This window comes from Ambystoma mexicanum, chromosome 8 (assembly GCF_040938575.1).
Source record: "Ambystoma mexicanum isolate Mex_15411 chromosome 8, UKY_AmexF1_1, whole genome shotgun sequence".
NCBI classification, from domain to species: domain Eukaryota; kingdom Metazoa; phylum Chordata; class Amphibia; order Caudata; family Ambystomatidae; genus Ambystoma; species Ambystoma mexicanum.
In genome coordinates this window covers 533,422,215-533,449,473 of record NC_090929.1, presented here as the reverse complement: position 1 = coordinate 533,449,473, position 27,259 = coordinate 533,422,215, and the positions used below count along the sequence as shown (strand labels likewise).

At 47.0% G+C, this 27,259-nt stretch overlaps 1 protein-coding gene across 2 annotated transcripts in view; it reads left to right on the top strand.

Moving 5' to 3' along the window:
* Positions 1-27,259, top strand: part of MEGF6 (multiple EGF like domains 6) — a 1,562,146-nt gene that overhangs the window by 1,387,021 nt on the left and 147,866 nt on the right. For both annotated transcript variants that reach the window (XM_069610227.1, XM_069610228.1), the window contains 4 exons: positions 946-1,122; positions 2,921-3,052; positions 17,721-17,849; positions 17,950-18,078. In XM_069610227.1, the coding sequence (XP_069466328.1) occupies positions 946-1,122; positions 2,921-3,052; positions 17,721-17,849; positions 17,950-18,078 (567 nt within the window). The remainder of the gene's footprint in view (positions 1-945; positions 1,123-2,920; positions 3,053-17,720; positions 17,850-17,949; positions 18,079-27,259) is intronic.

Sequence of the window (27,259 nt, the reverse complement as noted above, 5' to 3'; positions counted from 1 at the left end):
AATTTATGTCCATTACCCTCTACCCATAGCTGCCAACTTTCTCATTCCATGCAGGTCTCTTTGAGCCTTTGGTCCTGGTTTTTGCTTCCAATTGCATCCTGGAACTTGTAGTTTCGGTTATTTACCTATTGTAAGGGTGCGCCTACAAGGCCCAACATGCACTGTGAAAAATACACCAGGACTGCCTCAGAGAGACCTGCCTGGAACTGGGAGAGTTGGAAGCTATGTCCATCTTGACTGCGATGTAAGCAAGAAGGGCCTGACCGGGGATCCCCAATTGAATCTTGTGGAAGACATTTTGCAAGTGAATTCAGTTGAAGGGGCCACCCCACATTATCTGCTCTTTCTCCGCCTCCCGTGGTAACAGACCAAAGTGTTCTGGTTGGCTGTTCCACCCCCATAGCATCACCTTGCATCGTAACATGCCAGATAAAGCTCAGCCATTGTTTGCTTTAGATCCCACTGCTGGGAGGCTGTCCTATATGTTTGACAGACTTGAGTGTGAGCAAGTCCTAACGCCCCCAACCGATGTCATGGCACTCGTTTGTCCCTGAACCACATAGCTGCTTAATACACATGTGATACCTATTGGGACCTCAGCACCTCCTGTGAATCATGTTAGCTGGCCTCCTTAGATCCAGTGTTGCCCCAGCCAGGAGAGAATTCGAAATGTGGCTACAAGTTGCACACGGATGTCTGACGCAACCACTTAAGTCTCTGACCTAACTTGCCAGATGGTTTCCCTGGAGAACATTTCAGTTCTAAACGGTGTGTACTTGACACGTGTTTTTGCAAAAGCTACTGAAACGCTCCGTAGACAATTCCAGTTGAATCGTAATTGCTTATATCAGCGCCTGCAGGTGTTTATTGACTGCAGTAGTTCTTTTAGTTACACTCTGCTCTGCACTAATTTGTTTCTTTGCCTGTTAACTCTTCTTTCATCAGCCTTGGATGACCCGCTGGAAACTTTAAATGGGAGGCTCCCGTTCGTGCGTCCCCTCCCGCAGGTCACACTCCTGCACGACGAGTTCACGCAGCTTTTTGATGACGACTATGACGAGGAGGAGGAGGAGGATGAACAGGCCGAAGTCAGGCGGGCCCACACGCTCGTCGAATCATTTGGTGAGAAAGGTTAACATTTCCGTTTGCTCACTTTTATGGCCTGATTCATGGAACGTTTTCCTACGGGATTGTGCCATTATAAAACACTTCCATGAATCAGGGCCTTAGTGTGTAAGCCTTTAACAGGTGGAACGTGTGAATGCAGCAACTGAAGCCATATAACGCACAATGAGTCCCAGTGGACTCTGGGTTCATTTGTATCAAAATTCATGTAGGAGACTTACAGGCGGTGTGATCCTCGCCAAGATCCCAATCTGTCATCTACAGTTGGCAATACGGCAGTAGTAGGGTGACCAGATTTTTTTTAAAAGAAACCCGGCCGGGACATCGAAATAGAAGTAGGACTGAGGTAAATACACATACAACTTTAGTCCTGCTTCTATGTCATTGGCCTGTTGCGGGTGGGCGGGGAGGGTGTGGGCTAACATGCGCACTCCTCTAATTGGAGGAGAGCGCTGGGGAGGGGAAGGGTGAGGAAATGGGGGCGCCCCGACCCGAATTCGGGATTTCGAAATCGGGTCCCGGCAAAAAAAGGGACCCATATCTGAAACCCTGAACGGGGTTTATAAAAGAAAAAAACTCCCGGGACCCCCGGACGTTGGGTCATTTCCCAGGACTGTCCCAGGTAAACACGGACGTCTGGTCACCCTAGGCAGTACCCACATTTCTCACCCTCACAGAATTGCACTCATAGGCACAGTTTTTCATGATAAGTAACAACTTTAGATTGTCAAATCTGGGCCACTTGCTTTGGTTGCAGGCTCTATTTTTGGTTTCAGTCCATCCCACGGATGTGCATTAAGACACTTACATGCTTTGTAGCACTTCACAAGCACTGAATTTCTATTTTTCACAGCGCTATCCCTGGAGACTGCTACAGTTACATTTGGGCTTCATCTGCTAACTCAAGGCACCTGAAGTGGCAGTGCTCCTTTTTCTGCCCGACAACCTCCCTGACTCTCGCCTAGCACTGTGGAAAACTAAGAACCGGTGTGATTTTCCTCTTGGAAACTCAGTTCTGCGACTTTAATGTATATTTGGTGCCTGTGAATGTGATAAATAATTGACTAATGTTTAAACAGTTTTTTGTAGTGCTTTGTATAGTGACGTGGTTCTTGAGAAGACAGATCAACCAACGCAGAGGGGATGTCAATTTGGGAAAAGCAATTGCCTCTGAAAAGGCGATCATGCGGGCACATGCACTTATTATTATTATTGTATTTATTGAGTGTGGACCTAGTGCCAAGAAGCAACAGAGCGCTTTACAGAGGTATACAACAGTACAGATGCATAACAGAGTGAGTGCTTTCAGAGGTAACAACTGAACAGATATACAGCAGGGAGTAGGATACCCAGGGCACAGAGGAGGTGTACAGCGGTACCGGCGGGCGGGGCAGAGAATGGCGTGCGGTGTCTAGCGAGTCAAGTGGCGCAAGGGGTGATGTCATTGTTGAGGAGGACAGATTCCTTAAAGAGGTGGGTCTGTCGTTCTTTTCTGAATTGTAGCAACGTGGGGGCGAGTCTGATGCTGACGGGGAGGGGGTTCCATAGTCTTGGGGCGTAGGTAGAGAAGGCTTATTTTCTGGTCCTTCCCATTTTGCAGCGGTGGATTTCAGGTCTGCACATGTCCTGGCTTCTGGTGGTGTGCTGCCCACCAGAGATGCTGGGTTTCTCCATGAGGTTGCTGGGTGACTTGCAGTCACCTACTAGTCTTTCTCCTATGCAGTCTCGGCTTCTCCTGGGCCAGACTATGCGGTGCACTGGCTGTAATCTGCTTTCTGTTCTCTTTACCCCCCAGTCTGTTTGGAGGCCACCTTTGGCCATGACTGCACCCTGACATGCGACGACTGCAGAAATGGTGGAACCTGCAGTGAGGACCAGGATGGTTGTGACTGCCCGGAAGGCTGGACCGGTCTCATATGCAACCAGTGTGAGTATGTCAAACATTTTCTGAGGTGTGTAGCTTCACAGGATCTCATTGGATGGTGATACGTTCTCATGATTGATCTAAGGCCCCAAATCACGCCCTCTGGTTGTGCAGAAGCTCTAAATTCAAGTTGTCCATTGCTTTAAATGAACCAGTTTGGCCAACCTTTAAACTTCTTTCCATTTTGCTTTTACGCCTTTTCATTCAAATTCAGCTTGTCGTCTATGAGCAAAGTCATATTACATTTTGGATTTCGTTTGGATAATACTGTGGACCCCGGCGCAATCCCACCCAGTTGGGTGGGCACACTCCTTGTATCTCCCACTCCTTCACTAACTTCTCCATCCAAGCCATAGCGGAAAGCTGGCATGTTTCCCTACACTGACTTTCCCATAACACACAGTATTCTTCAGGTCTTTATACATGAAAACAAATCCACATTATAATGTCATTGTTATGGCTCTTTAAAGCTTATCAATTGGCCATTTTTCAGACAGAGCTGGGAATGCCATAGCCGAAAAACATGTTGGTGGTACATATTTTAACGAAAGAGATAACCACGTTTCTAGAATCTCCCTTACATTTGCTGGGTAGGACCCAATCTGGGGCATCGGCGGGCTAGAAATTGGCAAAGGGTCGCCTTCGTTGCGTGGCCACGGAGACGGCTTGAGCATGAGTCCAAATCAGCCTCTTTATGAACTGAGCAGTGTTCAGGAGGGGAAGAAGTTACTGACGGGCCCATAGGTCAGCGCTCACCCTCCAGAACTTGTAAGACAAGATAGCTGCACCATGTGAGGACAGGGGGTGCACGATTCACTTACTCCAACACAACTCAATAATGAGGACTCAGTAAGTTGGCAAAGGGAAGTCTGTTTAATGACCATTACATCAAACAGAGAAGCAAATGGAAATCAGCAGCATTGTGATCACCTGTCTCGTTCTGACTTCCTCGAACTTCAGTTGAACAGCCTCTTTTATGCATAAAACTCGTCATCATTGACGTCTAACTTTACAAAAATCATCATGCAACACAATTGGTTAGGAAAGGTAACTTAAGTATAGGTGTTATATCTGTATATGATAATTGGGCATGCAGATTCGATACCTCTTATCGGGTGGGCATCTACGGCCATCCCTCTACTTCACACGTGATAGATGTCACTATAACTACGACGTCCTATTGGTTACATTATCTATAGGACTCCAGATAACTTGGTCCATTGTGATTGGGCAGGTTACACCCCTAGACATACATTTCCACTTTTAATTAGCAGATTGACACCCCTGTGCCTGGTGTCCAAAGTTTCCCCCTGCCTCCCTTCCATCAATCAGTGTTTTAGGGCGATGTGTCAATTATTTGGCTAAGGATGGCCTCAAAACTGTAGTCTCTTATCGGGAAAAGTTATGGCATCCTCGGGTCCAGGATGACATCAGGCAATGGTATTTCTTCACGCATGGCTGGTCACGTGTTAGTTCACCATGAATCTGCTTCAGTTTCCAGCTTTTAGTGCATTTAATTCTGTGTCAGCCTAGCCACCTGCATGGGCCCCCCTTATCTTGACCTTCATGAGGCAGGCTGGTATGCTCTGAAGTTGGAGTCTTGTGAGCTGACGCTCTCCTCCCCTTCTCTGGGGTATCAGGTAATAATATCCCCATATATATGGTCGCCGTAAATAATATTGCTGGGAAAATGTTGTGCCAATATTATTTGGGTGACCATATATATGAGGACAGGGGCAAAAAAAAAACAACGGCCATTTTTCGGCAATATTTTTTCATGGTGAGATTTTTGTGGCGACATTATTACACGGAACCTTCTCTGGTTGACCTCGATTTCCTAGGCATGAGCCACTCTTTGTTGAGTTTCGATTCCGCTCCTTCACTTGCCTTTGGCCGGGTTTCGAAACTTGGCCTGTCAGGCCTCTGTCAGCCTGGGTACATTTCTGTTTTTACAAAATGGAGTCGCACTTTTATAATGCCTCATTGAGGTAGATATATGGTTGGCGCTTGCCGCTCTATCTTCTACTAAGCATTGCAAGCAGTATCGATTTCTTAGCGTCTTGCGTTTCAAGCCTATTTACACACGTTAACAGGACGGTTGCTTCCATCTTGTCTCATAGCACTGTTTCCTCAACTTGTAACATTGTCTCCTCTCTGTATTTACTCCATTCATTTTCGTAGTTACTCGCACTGGCGTGTTATCTTTGATAGATGCTTTTATTCATTCACGGGTCTGTTCAGGCCCTTGTGTCATTTCCACTTGCCTTCCAATATGGCTTTTGGGGTCTCTTCATGGACCGTGTGTAGGTACTCCTCATTTCGTATCAGCGGCTGGTATGGCTGTCTAATAGGGTACCGTGCTGCCCAGGGTTGTCTGGTTATGGGTCCTTCAACCGGTATGGATCTTCTGATGTATACTGGGCAGAGTCCCAGCGCAGCTCTTTGTAGGTTAATTTGCTCTTAATACGTCACATACCTTGGCGAGTACGCTCCTGGTACCTCGAAATGAGGGGAAGGTGTGCAGGCCATGTCTGGGACCTCCTCTACACTCCCCCCTCTGGTCGGTTCATCAACCACTTCTGCAACCTCCTTTGCATTTATTTCTTTTGGTTATTCAGTGTCATGTTCATCGTCTTCAGGGTTTGTACATGCTGGTGTGAATATGTGAGCCTTTGGAGTCCATATTTGTATCACTCCCTTCAAACTCCCTGCTGTTTTCACATGTTCATCATTAGCTATTCTTGGAACTGGAATCACTATATAAGGTCTGGGTGCTTTTGTAGGCCCCAGATGTTCATTATCTGGTGGGTGCACTGAGATTGGGGCACTTCGCGCACCAATAAAGAAAGCAGTTCTGATTGTTAATGACAGAAAAGCAATAATAATAACTATACATATACACACAATCGTTCGGAACAACAATTTGCAGCATTTTCTTCCAGGGAAGTGGGGGCGCCCTTCTGTTGGGGGTAAAGCCAAGTTACTATTCTGGGCCCCGATTTCGAATGAGTTCATAGTCAATTATTTATTCCTTCTTTTGCTCTGGTCTCGTGTATCGAGAGTTTGTTACTATTAGAGGGAGGAGTGATTCTCCAAATGTCCCCCCTCACGTGAGTGATGACGGTAGTCTCTGGGTACTCAGTACAGTTCCCGTGCTAGACTATGGAAAAGGGTTAGGGTAGCAACTTTGGTATATCACATTCATTATGCATATTCATAATAGGTGAGGTCCCAATGCACGCCTCAAATTTGTCTTGGTCCTGATGACATGCTGGAACTTGCTGAATGCGAATGAATGAAAAGATGGGACTGCTAAAAATCACACAAAAATAAAATGTTGTAAAAATAAAAACAAAAATAAAAATAAAAGTGAACATATGAAAAAATAGGAAAAAATGAGAAAAATGCAGAAAAATGAAAATAAGATGGTGAAGTTCTTGTGTCCGCTCCTTTCACTCGGTCTCCCGGTGACAAGTTGAAGAACAATGTCTCTTTCCTCTATCTGCTTCACGGCGGAAGGATGACGAAAAATTCTTCTTTGGATCTCCTCCTTCTAAGGCTCTCCTCAGCAGTGGATGTCCATAATTGCTTCTTAGTTGCGCTACGATAGCTCTCTGGAGCCTGTTTAAATGTGCATTTTTTACTGGGTCCCTGAGGAATGTGGATACGTCAACATTGTAGGGTCTACCCACTAGTTCTGGAAAGTTCTCAATGAGGTGGAAGAAGACTGGATATGCGTATCCGCTGTCTTCTGGTGACAACGACATTCGCTCTTATTTTCTAGTCTCTAGATCACAGGCCTTTCTTGTGACATGAACAGTTTTTGCACTTTCCTGCTGCGTGGATTGCGACCACGTAATTCAGTTTGTACCACACTTGGTTTAGGAATTTGTTGTTTCTTGGATCTCCGATGAAGGTTAGGGTATCTGTGGTTTTCCCAACAGCTTCTGGGCACTCCTCTATGATTCGGAAAAATAAGGTGTATGTCAGTTCATCGATGATCACTTGAGGCGGTAGCATTTGTCCTTATTCCCAGTACTCTGGCACTTCGGCAAAAGCCTCTGCGAGGACAATCAGTAGTTGCCGTATTATCTTCCTGTTGGCTGGATTTTGGATAAAATCTGGGATACTGGTGTCTCTCCCTGCGAGTGATAGATATGTCTCTAATACTACTCGAAAACAGGAAAGCACATCTTCTGTAATATTTCTACTGGGGGAGACCATGAATTTTGGGACAAAATCTTGGTACTGGTTGTTTCAGGATGTCGCTTTTTAGTTCTCTGGAATGTCTAATTTTCTGCTTATCAGAGTCTTGATTCTTTGTACTAATTGAGCATGTCGTGCTTTCGAAAGCTCATTTTATCAATGTTGTTGTGGCTTAGGATGTGCTTCTCTTTACCCTGCAACCGGGATGTACAGAGTGTTCGTTATGTCCTATTTCCCCTTGCTTGGGGAACCTGTCCAGTTCTATGCCACACTTTGCATCCGGGTTCTTTGTCTTGGTTTTCTGCTCATGCGTCCTTCTTCCTCGTCATGGATCTCGTCTGCACGTGCTGAGGTTCTTCCCTGTTGTCTGTAGATTCTTCGCAGCTGGATGCAGCAGGAGGGCTCTCTGTCATTCAGGAAGATCCATGCCCTTCTGCCCTGGAGCTTGACGGCGGAGGGGGTGCAGTCCTCTACGATGAAAGGGCCATTAAATCTTGGCTCGTCCCACCATTTCCTGGTAAAGTTCTTCACAAGTACGCTGTCACCAGGGAAAACAAGGGGCGCATGTACACCTTGCTCGGTGTCTGCTTTAGCACTTCCTGCTGTGTTTTGTGCTGCGCCGTCCCCTTTTCGCCGTCGCTGCATCTGGCCTGTAATGACAAAGGTGCTGGATGTCATACAGTCTAGGTACTTCTGCATCTCTGTTCCCAGGACCTCTCTAGTCGGCTGGGCATCACAACTAGCTCTATCTCGACGGGTAAGAGGGGTCCTCATCCTTTTGCCTGTAACATCTCGTGCGGCGTGAGATGATGGTCGGAGCCTGGTTGGTTCCGAAGTGCATACAGTGCCAATGGTAGACAATGCAGCCATCCCTTCTTTAATGTGAGCTTCAACTTGGCTATCATCTCCTTAAGCAAGCTATTGATCCGTTCTCATATCCCATTCCCCTCAGGATGATACGCCGATGAGAACTTGTGCTTTATACCAAGCAACAAGCTAATCTGTTTGAAAACTGAATTTACAAAGTGAGCCCCGTTATCTGATCTCATTACTTCGCACACCCCCCACCTAGGGAACATCTCCCTCACTAGGAACTTGGCAGCACAGGTAGCGTCTGGGTGTGTACAGGGACCTGCTTCTATCCATCTAAAGAATGGACACAGCACCACAATTAAATACCTGTACCCGTTGCATACTTGAATCATGTCGACGTAGTCGATATGCAAGTGCTGGAATGGTTCATTTGGTCTGGGAATGATTGCTCTCACTACTTTCAGTATGTGCCCAGCGGTGAACTGCTGGCAGATAATGCAGTTCACCATGAAACATGCAACCTGCTCTGCCAAATTCGGTGTGAACCAGTCTTCTGCGAGCGTTGAAGCCAGGTTTTCTTTTTGTCATGTGGATGGGGTAGTGTAGTTGTTCTAATGCTACCTTTAGAAGGGCGACAGGCATTACTGGTTTACCAGTGCTGTCTTGCCTCCACAACCCGTCAGAGGGGTTTAAAGAACACCCTTGACGCTTCCACAGATTTTTCTCCTTCTTAGGTGCCTCCCCCTGGAGCTCCATTAGCTGAGTCTGCCCCATATTGCTATAGGCTTCTGTTGTGGCTCGCGCTACCATCATCCTCTCATTGGTACGTGCCACCTCCACGTCCATGATGGTTTCAGTTTTGGATGTCATGCGCTTGGCTTCCGTGTCCACTCCATGATTTCCATGTGATGCGAAATCTGTCCTCTTGGTATGAGCAGCGCATTTCACGACCTCTATGCCCACTGGGAGCTATAGTGCTTTTATCAGCCTGTCCAATAAGGCTACATGTTGCACTGGCGTGCCGTCTGCTCGGAGGTAGCCCCTCCTTTTCCAGTGTGCTAGTCCTGCCTGCACCGTGGACGTCACATAGGCGGAGTCACTATACACCGTTAGTTTGTGGTCTGCATGATTCTCAATGGCAAGTATCAATGCCAATATTTCTGCAGCCTGTGCCGAATAATGGGATGGTATTCGTGCACTAACGAGTACTCGAAACTCCCCAATCGTTAGGTGTCTTACCACAGCCACACCTGTATACCTTTGTCCGTCTTCTTGGTCGATTCTTGAAGATCCGTCAATAAAGACAATCTCTCCACTTGCTAGTGCATTTTCCTTTACCCTGGGGATCTCATCATAGAACTCCTCATAGTTCGCACAGTCATGTATAGGTTCTCCCTCTGTGACTGGCTCAGCTATGAACGTCGCAGGATTCACAGTTTTACATTGCACTGTTTTGATCGATGGGTTAGAGATAATCACCTCATAGGCGGATGCTCTCTGAGATGTCAGTGTGCCCTTTGGCTTCTCTAGTATGGCGAACAGTGTGTGCTCAACATACAATGTCATGGAGCACCCCATCACAATGGATGACACTTTTTCGATAGCGAATGCGGCAGCAGCTAGGTTTTGTTCGCATGGGAAGTGGCCCTTCATGACCGGGTCCAGACTCCCACTGTAATATGCCAGGGGCTTGTACCAAAGCGAGGTTCACTGCGCGGGCACTGCCATCATAAAATGACCATCAGTGTGTGAGAACAGGTAGAATTTCTCTGCATAATTAGAAATCCCGAGAACTGGGGCCTTACTAATTGCCCCCTTGAGTTCTGCAAACCCTTTCTCCATTGCCTCAGTCCATTCAATTTCTCCTTTTGTTGCCTGGGCTTTCTTTAAAGCCTGAAGCAAGAGCTTGGTATAAGAGCTGTAGTCAAAGACCCATGCTCTGACATAATTGCATAGGCCCAAGAAGCTTTGCATTTGTTTTATCTTGCGCGGCTTGGCCGTGTTCATGATAGCTTCAGCCCTTTCTGGGGTTACCTTTTCCCCTTCATGCGAGATCAGTTGCCCAATGTACAACACTTCTTGCTGACAGTACTGTAGCTTTTCCTTATCAACCTTGTATCCCTTCTCAGCCAGTATAGTTAGTAGCTGGACAGAGTCGCACCTGCATTGCTCTTCAGTGGTGCTGCAGATCAGAATATCATCTACATACTGCAAAACAACACTGTCTACCGCAATATTGTTTAGGTCCACCTACAGGACTCTGTTGAAAATAGACAGGGACTTGCAGTACCCCTGTGGCAGCCTTGTACTTTTCAGGCACATTTGTCTGAAAGTGAATGACGTCAGGTCTTGAGAGTCATGGTGCAACGGAATCGAGAAAAACGCATTTTTCAAATCGATCACCGTGAAATATTTCGCCTCAGTGGGTATGTTACACAGTATTGTGGCTCGATTAGGGACTAGAGGGAATTCGGCTTCAACTATATCGTTTAGTGCTCGTGAATCTTGGATTAAACGCCAAGACCCTCCTTTTGATTTCTTGACAGGATAAATCACTGTGTTGCAAGGTGATTCTGACGTCACTAGGATGCCCTGCTCCATCATGGCAGAAATTGTCTTCGCAATTCCTTCATCTGCCTATCTGGACATGGGATATTGTCGTGCTTGTGGCAAAATCGCTCCTGGTTTCAATTTAATCTTCACTTCACCTGCCCCCTTCAGGAGACCTACGTCATAGGGCCCTGTAGTCCATACTGCGGCAGGCACTTGGGCCATGTCATCATCAAAGTACTCTGGATGTATCAGTTGCAACATCATTCTCTGCGGCACCTCCCGTTTGATCATTTTGACCCAAAATATGAGACTTACTTCCACTCTTGTCTCCTCTAGGTCAGGGTGCTCTTCGAACAGATCGTCATCGGTGACGTCATTCACTCGATACCCTTCTTCAATGGCGATAATCGCGCACCATTGTCTACCTTCATCGTCATATCCTTCGACCAATACCACCTTTCCTCGAACTGCTGCCGATTGTATCTTTAAGGGAAATACTTGTCCCTCCTCTTCGTGCATGGGTATTCTTGGTCTGAATAGAAATTCATCAGGGGTTCTCATAGTTTTGTCTGCGAGGCCTGGCAATCCCGCCATAAGCACCCGCATGCCATACGCAAAGATTTCTGGTTCTAACGGTATAGCTCTCATGGCTATACGTCCTGAGTATGCTCTGATCATTTCGCACACGTTTGAATAATGCATTCCTAGAGTGGAGCACACTATACCATTCTCGGTAAACGAGATGGTCATGTTTAATTTAGTCATCAGGTCCCGACCCAGAATATTTACTGGGGTCTGATGCGAATATAACAGAGGTACATTAATTTCACGCTCTCCCACTGAGACTGGGATTGCGTCTGTAAAGGGAACTCTACTATGAGCTCCAGTGAAACTCTGAGTATCTATAGCCTCGCCGGACAAGGAAACCTTGCCTTCCCGAATGCACAAGCGTGTTGCACCCGTATCAACTAAGAAGGAATATTCTTTCCCCCCTATACCCTTGGTTCCCTGTTAGGGTCTGGTGTCACTGATAGGATAGAGCACATCAGAGTCCTCTGTGAGCCGTCCTATTTTATATATAAGTTCGGCCCACTGTATACTTGTTGATTTCCCCCAGTCCCAGGGTTAACTCCCCCTCCGGAGCTAGTACCCTGTGACATTTGCGGTCATGCCTGCTGGGATTGTCCCGGCGGCAAGTTCCCCATGTTCGGTGGTTGAACCACTTGCTGTGCACCTGGCTGCATGCCAGACTCCGGCGGCTGCACTGTGTAATTTTGTGCACCGCCCTGTTGCAGGACGGCAGGCTGATTCACCATGCCTGCCCCCATCCCTTGGCTGTTTTGCCACATGCCTTGGCTTTTGCACATATGCGCCACATGTCCTGACATTCCACAGAGCCAACACACTGGCGATGGTCAGGCCATCTGTCCATCTGACATAGCTGGACCGGCCATCTGCGCATTCTGAAAGCCATTTTGATTATTCTGAAAGCCTCCCTGGTTACCTCAAAACCCTCCTTGATTACTCTGCAATCCTCTTCCTCCAAAACCCCTTCCTCTTTGGTAAAATCCTGTATTACCCTGATTATTCTGCGATGGGTTGGTCACTTGTGCGCTTGGCTCGGCTGGGCTGGTGAGCATGGCTCCCTCGAGAGCATACTTCGAGAGCTTCTTTTGCACCAGCTTCGCCTCCTCGCCCTTACGAGTTGCATCCTTTTTCTGATTCTTTTCTTGCAACCATCTACAGTAGTGTGTGATTGTCAACTGTATTTCGGCCCATGGTTTTGCTTCTACTCCTACCAATTTTTTAAGCTGCTTCTGCACCGGTTCAGGCAACCCTTGGCATAATATGTGGTAGAATACAGGGATAGATTTCGTCCAAGACTCATGCGTTTCGAGCACCCACGCGTCCTGAAAATTCTGGATATAAAGCAACGGGTCCTCTGACTCTTTCATTTTTCGAGTCATTATAATCCCCATATCAGAAGTGTCTGGATATAGCGTTCGCAGCACTTTCCACACTGCTGCCCTACAGTTATTAAACCGTGCTGTGTCATGGGAGGTCTTAGTTAGGGTTACCCTAGGATAGCCTGTCCGTTTCCATACATCATCTGCTCTTTCACCAAGTATGGCATTAGGAGGCCCTTAAGGTCCCCTATAGCTAAGGTGACAACCCCCGTCATTTTCTCTAACTGGTGTATCCACTTTCCGGCTCCCGATGTCAGCATTGGAAGCTTATTTTTAAGGTTCTCTCGGTCCATATGTGTCCATGGAATATACTGTGGTCTGGCTCCCCCCTTTTCTAGCAATGGGAATTGGAATGCACAGTCCTCCTTCTCTTTCCCCGTAGTTCTCCGTTCTGTCTCCAGGGTGGCATTCCCGCCTTGCCTTCTACCTGGCAATGCCGTTAGTCTATCTGCATAGGCAGGTGCTGATGCCCCCCTCTGACCGTGGGGCGTTCCTTCATGACGGCCGGACTGCGTGGCAGACTTCGGTGCCCTACTTGTGGACCCGCTAGCGTTTGACCATCGTACCCCTCGGTCCCCTGGGAGCCGTTTTTCGCACTTCTTCATGTGCCACATCCTCCGTTTCCCCACCAGAGTCAGATTCTGAGTACTCCCAGTTTACACAACTCCTAGCATCTTCTTCGTTTTGCCCAATCTCCAGTCTGTCTAGGGACAGTCCCCTGCTACCACTGCTTCGGGTGACATTCTCAGTGTCATATAGCTGAGTGCTCTCTAAGCACTCATCTTCCCTTTCCCCATTTGATATCAACTCTAGCCTCATCTCATCGTATATTTTATCGATCGTTTCCCCGATGCTTCTGGTGTCGAAGTCATCCTCAATATTTGTCCCGCTTGTACCTGGTACCGCATCGCTTGCAGGAAAGAATTCTTCTATATCTTCCCATTCTACTGTAGGATTGGGTTTAATCACTTCCCGCTCCAAATATTCAAGATCCCGTGCCCTCTGTCTGTTCTTACGTTCTATTTCCTCGTCTATTTCCTTTTGCTTCTTTGGTTCTTCGCTAGCTTTATCTACTTCCCTCATCCGTTCATTTCTACATTCTTTTACCCTTCTACTTTCCTCCTCTTCCCACTTTTTTATTTTCCTTTTGTGCACTCTCCTTTCTTCCTCCAACCTTAACATGTTCTGCCTGTACCTTTTAGAGGCTGCGTACTGTGTGCGACTGAGCGGTATTCCTTGCTCTTCGCGATATAGTTGTTCTCGCCTTAGCTTATCTTTCTTTCTAGTCCTTTCATCTCTTTCTTCCATACCTTTCTCTCTCTCTCCCCTTTGCACCTCATCAGACTTCTCCCTTGGCCTCAAATCATTACTTCCTTTTCCATCTAACTTCAGTAATATTTGACCTCCCATCCATTCGTCTTTCGCGAATGCTATCTCATCACCTCTACCTTCATTTCCATTGTGTTTATTTCCCTCTTTCTCCTTATCTGAAGGTGCACATCTCCGTGCCCAATCTTTCCCTTTATCTTCGCATCTCTCTTTGTCCCTTGAGACTGCGGAGGCGATATTGTTTTCCTGTTCTTTTCCCTTATTATCGTCACTACTGTACGTAGGCGACTGATATGCGGGGTTGCTATACACCGTGGCTGCTTCAAGTTCTCTTAGTGGGTAAAGACCCTCTGACTTGCTTCCTTCAATGACTGGCTCAGGCGGGGCAGGTGGCGCGGTAGGCGTCTCACCCGCCTCTGTACATACATTTAGTATCCAGTCTGTGGGTGGTTCTTCTACCTTCGTTTCTTCAAACATTTTCCACAACTCCTGAATAGCAAGACGCTTCTCTAACTTCTTGCCCGAATATGTGGCGTGTAGTCATGTGCTGTAAAACAGCCTTAGAGAGTGACCCATTCTGGGGCCACTGCATAAACATCTTATTGGCGGTACCCTTAACCTACTCCTGGCTGTATTTCTTCAGCTTTAGTGCATGCTTGGGCAGTTGCATGCACAAATGCGCAAGTTGGGTAACTTCCTCCATTTTTAATTTCGTCAGTATTTACACAGTTCTTCAACCCTCCAATGGTATGAGCGAGCACCACATACGCAAGCTCCAATCCAATCCAATCTTTTCCCGCCAAATTTTGTGCCAAAAATGTACTCAAAACCCATCAATTCAATGGCGATTCCCTCTTAGTTACAGAATCGAGCAAAGCCAAAATGCATTTCAACCAATCATTAATACAATTATTTTACATTTGACATACAACAAGACACATATGACAAACACTCGACAGACTAGACGGACACCAGCTGGTCATACATATACCTGCCTTCTAATCAATACCCCGTCATGGGATGTCAACGTACCCCTTTTGTGCCGTCTTTAATTGTCACCGTAGCCTAAATTGTACCCCCACTGTAGGCTCTGGGTTCACGTTCCTTCTGACCACTCTTTAAAGTGCAGGAACAAGGCAAATCCTTAAGTTTTTTCTCTCAGGTGCCCCCCTGGTAATCCTTACGTTTTATCTCAGGTGTCCCCCCGGTATCCACTCTTTATTTCTTATGCTTGAGTCATTACCCCCTATATATATACAGTCTTCTCTACTTCTAACTACTTTATTTTGTTCTCCGCCGCCCACCGTTACCTTTCCCTTACTTACTCTAATGCCTACGAGACATTTGCCAAAGAAACAAGTTTGTTGTTTCACTCACCGATCACATCTTTTCCTCTCTGGAACTTTGGGATCACCGCCCCTTCCTCTTCCTGCTTTTAAGGTTTTCGTCCGATCCGCTGCCCATGGGAATGAGAAGGGTTATGTATGGAAAGGTGGATTTCTTCAGAACCACTGCAGATTTTTGAAGTTTTACTCTATCATTGTCCACAGGGAGCTTCTCAGTCTACTCAGCCGGAATGACGAAAGGACTCATGATCTTACCGAAGGCCTAGAGTTACTTTGTGCCGTCGGTCTAAATGTGTCTTATAGCTATATCAATCGATAATCAATAATTGATGGCCGAAACCATCCTCACGCTACCAAGTGTTCAGGAGGGGAAGAAGTTACTGACGGCCCATAGGTCAGCGCTCACCCTCCAGAACTTGTAAGACAAGATAGCTGCACCATGTGAGGACAGGGGATGCAGGATTCACTTACTCCAACACGACTCAATAATGAGGACTCAGTAAGTTGACAAAGGGAAGTCTGTTTAATGACAATTACATCAAACAGAGAAACAAATGGAAATCAGCAGCATTGCGATCACCTCTCTTGTTCCGACTTCCTCGAACTTCAGTTGAACAGCCACTGTTATGCATAAAACTCATCATCATTGACGTCTAACTTTACAAAAATCATCATGCAACACAATTGGTTAGGAAAGGTAACTTAAGTATAGGTGTTATATCTGTATATGATAATTGGGCATGCGGATTGGATACCTCTTATTGGGTGGGCGTCTACGCCCATCCCTCTACATCACGCGTGATAAACGTCACTATAACTACGATGTCCTATTGGTTACAATATCTCTAGGACTCAAGATAACTTGGTCCATTGTGATTGGGCAGGTTACACCCCTAGACATACATTTCCACTTTTAATTAGCAGCATGCAAAATGGACACCTCTGTGCCTGGTGTCCCAAGTTTCCCCCTGCCTCCCTTCCATCAATCAGTGTTTTAGGGCGATGTGTCAATTAGTTGGCTAAGGATGGCCTCAAAACTGTAGTCTCTTATCGGGAAAAGTTATGGCATCCTCGGGTCCTGGATGACATCAGCCGATGGTACTTCTTTGCGCCTGGCTGGTCACGTGTTAGTTCACCATGAATCTGCTTCAGTTTCCAGCTTTTAGTGCATTTAATTCTGTCAGCCTAGCCACCTGCATGGGCCCCCCTTATCTTGAGCTTCATGAGGCAGGCTGGTATGCTCTGAAGTTGGAGTCTTGTGAGCTGACGTTCTCCTCCCCTTCTCTGGTTGACCTCGATTTCCTAGGCATGAGCCGCTCTTTGTTGAGCTTCGATTCCGCTCCTTCACTTGCCTTTGGCTGGGTTTCGAAACTTGGCCTGTCAGGCCTCTGGCAGCCTGGGTACATTTATGTTTTTACAAAATGGAGTCGCACTTGTATAATGTGCCTTATTGAGGTAGATATATGGTTGCCGCTTGCCGCTCTATCTTCTACTAAGCATTGCAAGCAGTATCGATTTCTAAGCGTCTTGCGTTTCAAGCCTATTTACACACGTTAACAGGACGGTTGCTTCCATCTTGTCTCGTAGCACTGTTTCCTCACGTTATAACATTGTCTCCTCTCTGTATTTACTCCATTCATTTTCGTAGTTACTCGCACTGGCGTGTTATCTTCGATAGCTGCTTTTTTTTATTTATGGGTCTGTTCAGGCCCTTGTGTCATTTCCACTGGCCTTCCAATATGGCTTTTGGGGTCTCTTTGTGGACCGTGTGTAGGTACTCCTCATTTCGTATCAGTGGCTGGTATGGCTGTCTAATAGTGTACCGTGCTGCCCACGGTTGTCTGGTTATGGGTGCTTCAACCGGTATGGATCTTCTGATATATTCTGGGCAGAGTCCCAGTGCAGCTCTTTGTAGGTTAATTTGCTCTTCATACAACACATACCTTGGCGAATACACTCCTGGTACCTCGAAATGAGGGGAAGGGGTGCAGGCCATGTCTGGGACCTCCTCTACAGCAGGACACAAGATCACATGAAGAGCAGACCTGGAGTGCCCAGGGAAGTGATAGGAGGGGAAATTAAGATTTCACAAGCCTTCCACGCACACAAGGCAATAAGAGTTTGCTGACAGTCAGGCTAAAGCTGGAGACATAAATGTGGCCCCTACATGACAATGATGGCAGGGGAGTGGTCACACTACAAGGGCCCGATCAATTTCTACTTCTGCTACTTTCTGTGAATATTTCTGAAACTTCTGGCTAGGGGACTACATGTGGCCCACTCTAATTTCTGTTCTTTTTGCCCACATTTCTGTATGTTTACAATGTTTGAAGGGATTCCAAAGAAGGCAAAAAGTGAAATGTTGGTACTTTACACAAAACGTAAAATATATAGATGAGCTAATGCAAAGGTACTTACTAAACAATCTCAAGCCACGCCTGTTATTTCTCCCCGCAGCCTGTCCTGAGGGGACCTTTGGGAAAAATTGCAGCTCAGTGTGTAGCTGCCAGAATGGGGGGACCTGTGACGCCATCAGTGGGAAATGCCGTTGCCCGTCAGGGGTCAGCGGAGAGTTCTGTGAAGATGGTATGTGTATTATTAAAACAAAAAAGATAGCCTATTTTCATTTTTTCAAATTTCCGCAGTGTGGCGGGCCCTCTTTAGCAACGTCCTTCTATATTTTCAGGATGTCCAAAGGGATTTTTTGGCAAGTCCTGCAAGAAGAAATGCAATTGTGCCAACAAAGGGCGATGCCACCGGATCTACGGAGCCTGCCTCTGTGACCCGGGGCTGTACGGGCGCTTCTGCCACTTGGGTAAGATTGCACACTTAGATCGTAATGATATGCAGTGTCTTGGAATCTACCGAAAGAGTAAGGCCATGCTATGCTATTAGGTTTCATATGGAACGGATTCTGCCATTTGCATGCCTTTCCTGTGTGAGAGATGGCTATAGTGGTTTGTGGGGTAGCTGGTGGTGAGCAAGGTTGCTGTTGCTAAACTGGTTTCAGGCATAGAAGAGGCCATTTTCTGCATTTGTCTAAACACGTAAGTGTTAAACAGAAGTGTGGTGGTATCTGTGGAGCAGGGTGAACTCTTAGAGTGGTTGAGGTGCTTTATGCTGGGTAGTGTCAGGAAGCATCCTTCTAGCCTGCTTAAACATGGTGATGATTGAGTGTTGTTTCCCGAGCGTGTGTGGTGTGAAGTTCAATGAGAGGTTGGTCTGGGTGGATACCTGCTCTTCTTCAAGGTTCTGGACAGTAAGATCCTGTGCCGGGTGCTAGTGCAGTGGAATGATGATGCCAGTTAAGATATGATGCTGGGAATTTGATGGTAGTGCTAGATTAGGAATTGCTTGACGGGGCCATGATAAATCACAATGCTGTTGGAAATGCAACCTGAAGTTAAATTCCTGAAAGTGCTTTGTGAAAATGGCAGGACAATAGCAGGCACGTATCTCCAAAGGAAGAGCATGACATAATTTAGGGGCAATTAACTGAAATTAATGAACATTTGATGCAGCTCAAGGTGGGCATAGCTCTGCCAATAAAAGTTGAGACGACGACGAGACAGACAGTTAAGCAAAATAACATAAGAAAGATAGGGTGACACTAGAGCAAGTGTACATTTGTCTGAGGCCTAAGGGCGGCTGGTGCGTTATCCGAATTGAATAATAATAATAATAATAATACAATGTGAAACAAACCTATAAGAAAGAAGCAACAGGTGAAGTTTAAGATAAAGAGACATAAGTGACGAGTAAATCAGATTAAAAAGCATACAAACAGTAGAGTATAAAATACATTGATAAAATGTTGCCGAGCATTTTTAGAATGGCACACATACACAGTATTATTATTATTATTATTATTAGTATTATTATCATTTTTTTTTAATTATTATTATTAATATTAATAATAAAGAATGCCTGTTAAGCTTTAAAATTCTGACAAAGGGTTTCCACGTGGGGTCCTGGAAGGAAGGAAGGAAGGGAGGGAGGGAGCGAGGGAGGGAGGGAGAAAAGGAGGGAGGAAGAGAGGAGATGGGAGGGGAGGAAGGAATGGAGCATTGATTACCTACTGATACCGGCAGAGCCACTGGGTTGGATCCAGGGTTCAGTCTTTGTGCTTCTTTGAGGAAGCGTCTGGGGACATACTTGAAAAGTTCCCTCCTGTAGGGCGGCAACACATCTAGGGCTAACACTGTGTTGAGCCATTTATAGAGTGTTCGTATCGCTAGCTACTGTACTTTTATCAAATCTATAAGAACATTACTCATTGGTATTCCCATTAAAGGCAACTTACAGATCTGTTGATCTCACTACAGTATTGTTGTGTGCTGGAAAGGTTTCCATATTACAGTGCATTCATGTCTAAAGTTTTTTTGGATGGCATCCTTCTCCTTACACGGTATGCTGCCTGTGTGTCTGTGCTGTGGATGTTGTGATGTCCTGTATTGATGAGATCACCTGTGAGTGTCAGCTGGAGCTGGCAGTCGGGGTGGTGAGAGCTGGTGGGTCCATCTCACTATGCACTGGGTGTGTACATGTAACCTGAATCGAAATAAAAGGAACTTACCTTGAAGACTTACCTGCAGACTATTCTAAATGCATCTTGTGTACTCCATACCACAAGTTGGTGATGAATTGAAACTGAGACAGCACTGTGGTGGGGGGGCAGCCAGCAGCTGGACTCACAGACCCACAAAGGAAGTTTCACAACCCAGGGAAGAGTTCAAGAGAAGCCTGGTAGGCCAAGCCAGCTGGCCAGTTGTGCTGGAGTTATAGCACTTCGAGGCAGTGCACTGGGCCTCATTACAACACTGGCGGTAGCCGTGCCTGTCATACAGGCACGGCTGCCGCCGGAGTTGCATTTTTTCCAGCACCCAGCAATGGGCAATTACCGGGTCATTACGGCCTTGCCGGACCCGGTATTTGCCCATTCCTGGGAGCCGGGAAATAAATCTTCCCCATTCCCATTTGAGCCCTATACTCAATTGGAATGGGGAAGCCGGATGCTCAGGCACCGTTATGAACGGTTCCTGTGCATCCGAAATGCTGTGCTCGCGGGTGCCTTTCAACCCGCCAGGTCAGACCTGGCGGGATGAAAGGCACCCGCAAACACAAGTCGGAGTTTGCTCGTCCGGATACAACGGTACCGACAAGCTTACCGGTACCATTGTATCCAGACCGGCAAGCTCATAATGAGGCCATGTTGGGAGGCCAGGGAGGGTGTAAGGCGGAGGCCTACTGAAAGCTTTTTCCCGTGCAAAAGATCTTCCAGGCAGGGAAGTTCATCGTCCTCCAGGCAAGGTATGTTGAATGAAATCCCTTAGGAATGCCATGTTGTGGCTTTGCGAATATGAGAACTTAATGAGCGACCTAGGAGAGGAGAGGGACAGTATACCTGGATGAGGAATGGGCTGAGACAAGATGAATAATTCTTGTCCAATAAGCGATGTGGGCTCATTTACCCAGTATCTATAAGAAAACTTTATGGTTTGTCCAGGTGTGAGGATTTCGACCATCCGCACAGTGGGTGTGCGCACACCTGGGCTTTTCACATTTTTTAAATGAAATTGAATGATGGTAGGTCAACCTCCGGAAAATGTGTGGGACTAATCCTCACACATGTTCCTATGCTCACTGCAGGACATGCAAATAGACCTGTGAACTCTGGGTAGACACAGCCTACAGGTGCCGTCCCCCCATGTCATATTTAGTTGGAATATGACAGCCAAGAGTACATCATCTGAAGACTTTGCAAAAAGTAACACGAAGAACTCAGCATTGGACCCTGACTGAAGGTACAGTCTGCCTTACAGCTTCCACCAGTAAAGGAAGGCCAGGATTTCCAAAGTGGGAAGCACAATCCCTACGCTAATCTCCAAGGGAACAGAGGGAGATACTGAATCCAGAGGACCCTCCAACGGCTCCAGAACCGCTACCCAGCCAGCACACAGAGTACCCTCCTAGGCTCTGCAAGAAAGCTTCCTATGTGGGGAGTGTCAGAGAGTCTCTGAACCAAACCAGGGACAAGGCCACTCTCCTCAGCTTTGGGCCGTCCACCTTATAGGACAACACAAGCCCAGTGAAGAAGCTAGGAGGAGTGCATTGACAATCATCAACCAGCCTCCGTCTTAAAGGACATTTTCGAGCCAGTTGCGTCCTTCGTGCTGCAACTGACTGCACCGCTGACTGTTGTCATGCCGTAGTGGCTAGCGTTGTAGGAGACGCTTCGACCAGTGCTTCAGACCCACCAACCAGCACAGAGACAGCGATTCCTGACCCTGAGGCACTGTGAGGTCAGCCTGCAGCCGTGTGTCCATCCTCGCTCGCCGAACTGCCTGCCACTTGATACCCACAGCTGTCTACCATCTTCAACTATGTTGCAGGGGCTGTAAAGCGCACTGCAACCGATTCGATCCTGTCGAGCATGAAGAACTTCTACAAGAACAAAGTACATTGTGATTCTGTCCCCCTGGTCCTTTTCTGAAGGCCCATAGTGACATTTTACGACCCATTGCTCCCTTTGTGTTGAAACCAGGCATCCTTGAACTATTGTGATTAATTACTTTACCATTACCAACTACCCTCCTGTCACGATACAGAGTGCATCCCTTTCCTTCTTGAAACTGTCTGCCCTCTGCATTCCTTTACAGGATGAGTTGTATTTTGTAGTGTGCTAGAACTGTCCGTTGTGATATTAATAAAGTAGATATTTTGATACAACCTTGACTGGACAGTCCCTTTTATCATTGGGTAATAATTGTATTCACGCTGTGTTGCAACTAACCAACGATTCACGACCTTGCAGAGCTAAGCCTGCCGTTCCGTCCACATTACCACAATTGGACAAGGAGGTTTATAATTTGCTTGTGTTTTCAATCTGTTCTGATCCCTGTTGGTGTACTAGAGGTGTGAGGCTGATTGATGGTTTAGAAACCGATATTCCCCCCTGGACCACTGGTGCCCCGGAAGTTGATTTGTCAAACCAGGGCAGGGTGTATAAGAAATTAAATGCAAATTGTATGCCCTGTGGGATGAATCTGCTCTGTGCCTTCGCCTTAGCAGATCCCCCGCCCCACCCAATACAAAGCTAAGTGACATAGAGCTACACACACAGCTTCAAGTTCAGGACACCAGAGATCCCGGGTGAAGGACTGAATATTGACATTATATGGAAGTAGCACCCATGGCGGGGGGTGCAGCCAATCATGTTCTGCGGATCGGAGGCTGAAACCTGTAATCTCAGCCTGTGTTACACGTAACCCGCAGGCTGACTCCCCCGCCAGGGGCCGCCATCTTTCCTCCGCTCTCACTCCCGTAACTATATATTTTTTTTAAATGCCAACTGCCATCCCCACTTACCGCCTGCCTCTAACGTAACAGCTGCTTCCCTTTCCCGTCTGCCATCTTCATACAAGAAGGGCTCCTTAAGGAGCCCCACCTTCTATAAACATAGCGGCCATCTTTGTAAAGTATTTTCCTTCATTCAACAGCACGTGCACGGCATCTCGTTGAATGAAGGAAAATACTTTTTTTTTTGTTTTAGCACCCTGGTTTACCGCTTTGGTATCCCGGGGTGCTAATGGCATTAATCCCCTGTTACAAGGGCTGGAAGAGGGATAACTGCCAGATGCCCTTGTTTTAGGCCCTTGCTTTGCTCAGGCCGATAACTTGGACTGCCGGGCCTTTGCCCTCCGACATGGAATGGGGGATTAACGCCATATTGAATGCCGTAGGAGGCATGCAGAATAATGCAGCTTTGTCTATGGAAGGAGTGACAGGTGCACTCCATTGATGCAGAAATTAAGAATCATGGCATGAAGCTGTGAGGGTGCGCTCAAACCCCCTCACCTGCTGTGGCAGCGAGGGTCACATGGAATTTAATTTAGGAGGGCTACTTGGAATGAACTAACTTTCATCAGTGAAGGCAAAAAAGTGTAACTATGGCTGAGGCTGCCTGTTTCCATGGCTGCTTGCATGGACGCCCGGCCGGTAGTTGAATGGTCACTAGCCATTAAGAAGTTGTTTTGAAACCAGACTGGGACATGGCCGTGCTGCGAGGCAATGGGTGCGTATTACATAGGATTTTGGACGATGTCCCTCCTATCTTACTGAACATATTTACGGTTGCGCCACATCGAAATATTACCTCAGCATTAATGTCCCATATTAAATATGACGATGTCACTGGCCTGGCTTATGCCTTGATAGTGTATCTAGAAATAGGTTCGCCCCATGTTAACGCAAGATCATTAATTACACGACCATATTACAGTTTAAGGCCCTGTTGGTACGTGCACCAGGGGTGTTGCTAGGTCTGGAAAAGATCCGGGGCTATGCTAATGTCGGGACTGTCGGGACTCAGGGCTAGCTAGTCTTTTGGTTGTAGCTCCTGAGCTTCTATCCGGGGCTACAACCAAAAGACCCGGGGCTATAGCCCTCTTAGCCGCCCCCCCCCTTAGCAACGGCTCTGACTTGCACTAATGAGGCTTGTGTGGCCCTGGCAGGAATGGGCGTCGTAGTTTCGGGACGGTCAAGTGTGTTGCCACACTTCCCCTAGTGAAGGTTACAATTGCAATGCTGGCGCTGTTATCCCATAGGAAGACTTGATGGACTTGGCCACATACATACACAGACTGTTGCAATGTCACTCGTTGCATTTATGCAACTGCGGTCTCCAGTTGACATGTGCTGTTAACGAATGCTTTCACTTCACAGTTTAGGGTTACAAGCTTCCAGGTGGATTTTACTCGATGACTACCTAAAGGAGCCGGTAAAGAGTTGACCGAATGTTCTTTCTTCAAATGTTGGGTGTTGGCTCTTGTGAGATAACGTGCAGCATATGGAATGTTCAGAGAAGCAATTGCTGGTAATTAGTGAAAGGAAGCGCCCCCAAATCAGCACGATCCTCCCCGCAATGAGAGACAATAAGGGACTCTCCCGTAGTGGGAATAAGGCCAAGACAGAGTGCGGGTGAGCGTAAGTGGGAGTTTATCCAAAAATAAGGCATGCAAAGAACTCTGCAACCTACGAGAGCGCTCTGCCTGACAATAGCAAAGACAGGCGTATTTCTAATACAAAAAACGTCATCAACACCTAAACACTATAGGGGGCACAAGTTAATTGGGATTGGGTGGCGTCGACTAACTATAGGTGTTGCTGCAGCGGGGTTGGTCTTGGCGTGACGACGTCACTGGTCAGCCTCGTGGGTTGGGTTGGGCCTGGCAGGCCGGCTTGAGGTCATCTGCGCGGTGTTGATGTGCTGGGGCAGCCTGTGACAATGACGAATACCTTTCCTGTCTCATTTGCCCTAGGCCATGCACACTGTAGTTATTCAGAAAACGACATTTAAGTTCATTAATAAATCGCTTCAATAGCTTATCTTATAAAATAAACACAACACATGAGGAATGCACCTCGAGAGAGGTCTGGTGGTTGTCGGTTGGGGTGAGATTTACCTGTGTCCTATTGACCGGTATTTTAGGTCGCGGGACGGGGCTCTGGGGCCTGGGCCGAATGATACATGTCTGTCTGCTGCGTTAGAAGTTATTATATAGATGGGTCTCTGTGTCTTGTCCCAATGATGGGGGTCGTCCTTGCGCGGGGTCAGGATTCTTGGGGGGTTCGTGGGATTTATGAGAGGGTGCTGGTAGATCAGTGGGTTCAGCCGTGGGTTTATTACCGTGCTGTAAATAACACAGGTGGCGGGCTGTGGCCTTGGTTGCGGCGCCGGGGCCTCTGACTCTCTGAAGTAACGCCAGCTTGGTTGGGGGAGGTGAGGGAGCGCGGCACAAGTCTTAGCTTTTTTATCTGGCAGGCTTGGTGGGGTGGGAGAGGGAATGGCCTTGCATATACTCACAAAGGTATTTTCCTCGTGCGTTGCTGATCAGTGAATGCAGAAGTTTTATACTGTTCTGCCTTATTTTGACGTTATTTAGACACATATATATATTTCAATTTCGTTACACATTTCTTTAATACAGTCGGTTCCGGTACCTTTTCATTACCTAACATTATGTTTACTACATTGTGTGCGTATTGTATGTACATTAAACGTTATACGAGGGATATCTAGGTTATGGCCTACAGAGATTGATGCTCGCCGCTTTGGGTGATTCAGACAACATATATGAGTTCAAATTTCTACATACTATTGAAAAACACTTTTACAGATAGAGGTTACATGTTTGGTCAACATCTTTCTCCGTGGTTATAGCAGCATTAGTCCAGACCTGGAGGGATATCATATAACGTTACATTTTTATAGTTTATTCACATTTTAAACAGAGGTAGTTCATTAATACCAATACTTGAATTGTTTTCTACCTTCTTCAGATAGTGATGCTTCAGCTTTTTTCCCCGTTACCCCGGCCTTGCGGTCTGGGTCATACGGGGTGCACTATTACATTGTGACTAATATAATGTTGCCGTGTTGGCATCTCGGGTTTAGCTCATCTCCGACTTTCTCATGGGAACGCGCTCGCAGCGGATCTGCCAGGGCTGCTGAGGCGGCAGAGATGCATGAAAGGCTCTCCAAAGGTGGGGGCCTCGTTACAGTGTGCTGAACTCACACCATGTTTGCTAGGCAAGATGGCGTCTAGGCCTAACTTAATTTTTGGTAAATGCAAGGACAGGGTACGGGTGGGCAATGTCGTCGGCGGGTGAACCCTCCTCCACCTGGGCCCGGGTGGCACGAGGGGGCGCCCACCGAGTCATGGTCCTCACCTGGGGAGGAAGCTGTAGGTGAGGAGGGCCTCGCGGCCATTCCTCCCCTACATTTCCCCCCTTTCGTTACTAAAGTAACGAATTCTTTAGCTCTTCCAATCTTCTACATTCTTGTTCCTCTATCACTGCGTCATCCCATGCAGGGGTTCCTTTTATAGGCATCCATGCTCTGCACACCCCCCTTAAACTCTCACCTCTCCTAGCATACTCGTCTGGTGTACATGTTAAATATATACAGTCGCCAGTTTCTTCCAGATCTACCCAGACCTCCTCATACCATTCCAGTTCTACGTCTCGCGGTTCTTTGATAGTGGTGTGCCATAGTTTATCTACTATGAACTTGTCACGGCACATAGGCACTAACTGGTACCTGGGGGTGTTATCTGCTCCTGTCTGCACATGTACTTCTTGTGTTGCCTTAATTGTACCACCAGAGTTGCCCATTGTCACCATCATCATTGCGCCGTTAGGAACTGCGTTAGCACAACATCGGAGGCCCACCTGGCACAGGCAGAACATCACAAGGATGATCACCACTATTGGTATCAGGAACTTCATTGTCACTCCAAGCCATGAGGGAACCCAAGAGAAGATATTGTCGAACCACGAGCTATCCTCAGCTCCACCTTCCATTTTCATCTTCTCGCCCAGGTTATGTACTGCTTCAATAACGTGGGACAGGGACCCATTTTCTGCGTCTTCGGAAGGTACGAACGTGCAGCACGCACTTCCTATTTTTCGGCAAACACCTCCATCGATCGCTGTTAACAGGTCTAGAACATACCTGTTCTGCATGGTCATTAGTCGCAGAGCTCGTAGTTCCACCTTTATTATGTTGAACCCTTCTTCAGTGTCATTGGCCAACTGGATCAGTTCCCACCGTGTGATCTGGAGCCATTTTGCATTTGCTCTTGCTTGGACACTTGATACTAGCGAGGCAAAGAATGTTTCCACGGAGCTGAACAGGCGATACCTGTCTGGGATCTGTGCCAATAAATCAGATGATGCTTGTGATATGTAGTTCGAGGCTCGCTTGTTCCTTGAGAGCTCTTCTCCTTTCCCTCCGGAGGACAGGACATAAAGGTGCGCTTGTGTAGTTGGAGAAGCTGCATCCTGGTTCAAGCCTCCTTTCATCATGTTACTTCTGTCAATGTGGCTTTCTGGAATCACCATTAGTGTTGAATGCAAAGTGGCCATTGAGCAGCTACCACTCCATGATTGGGGAAGGTGCAAGTACGCCTTGTTTCCGCATACCCAGTATGTGT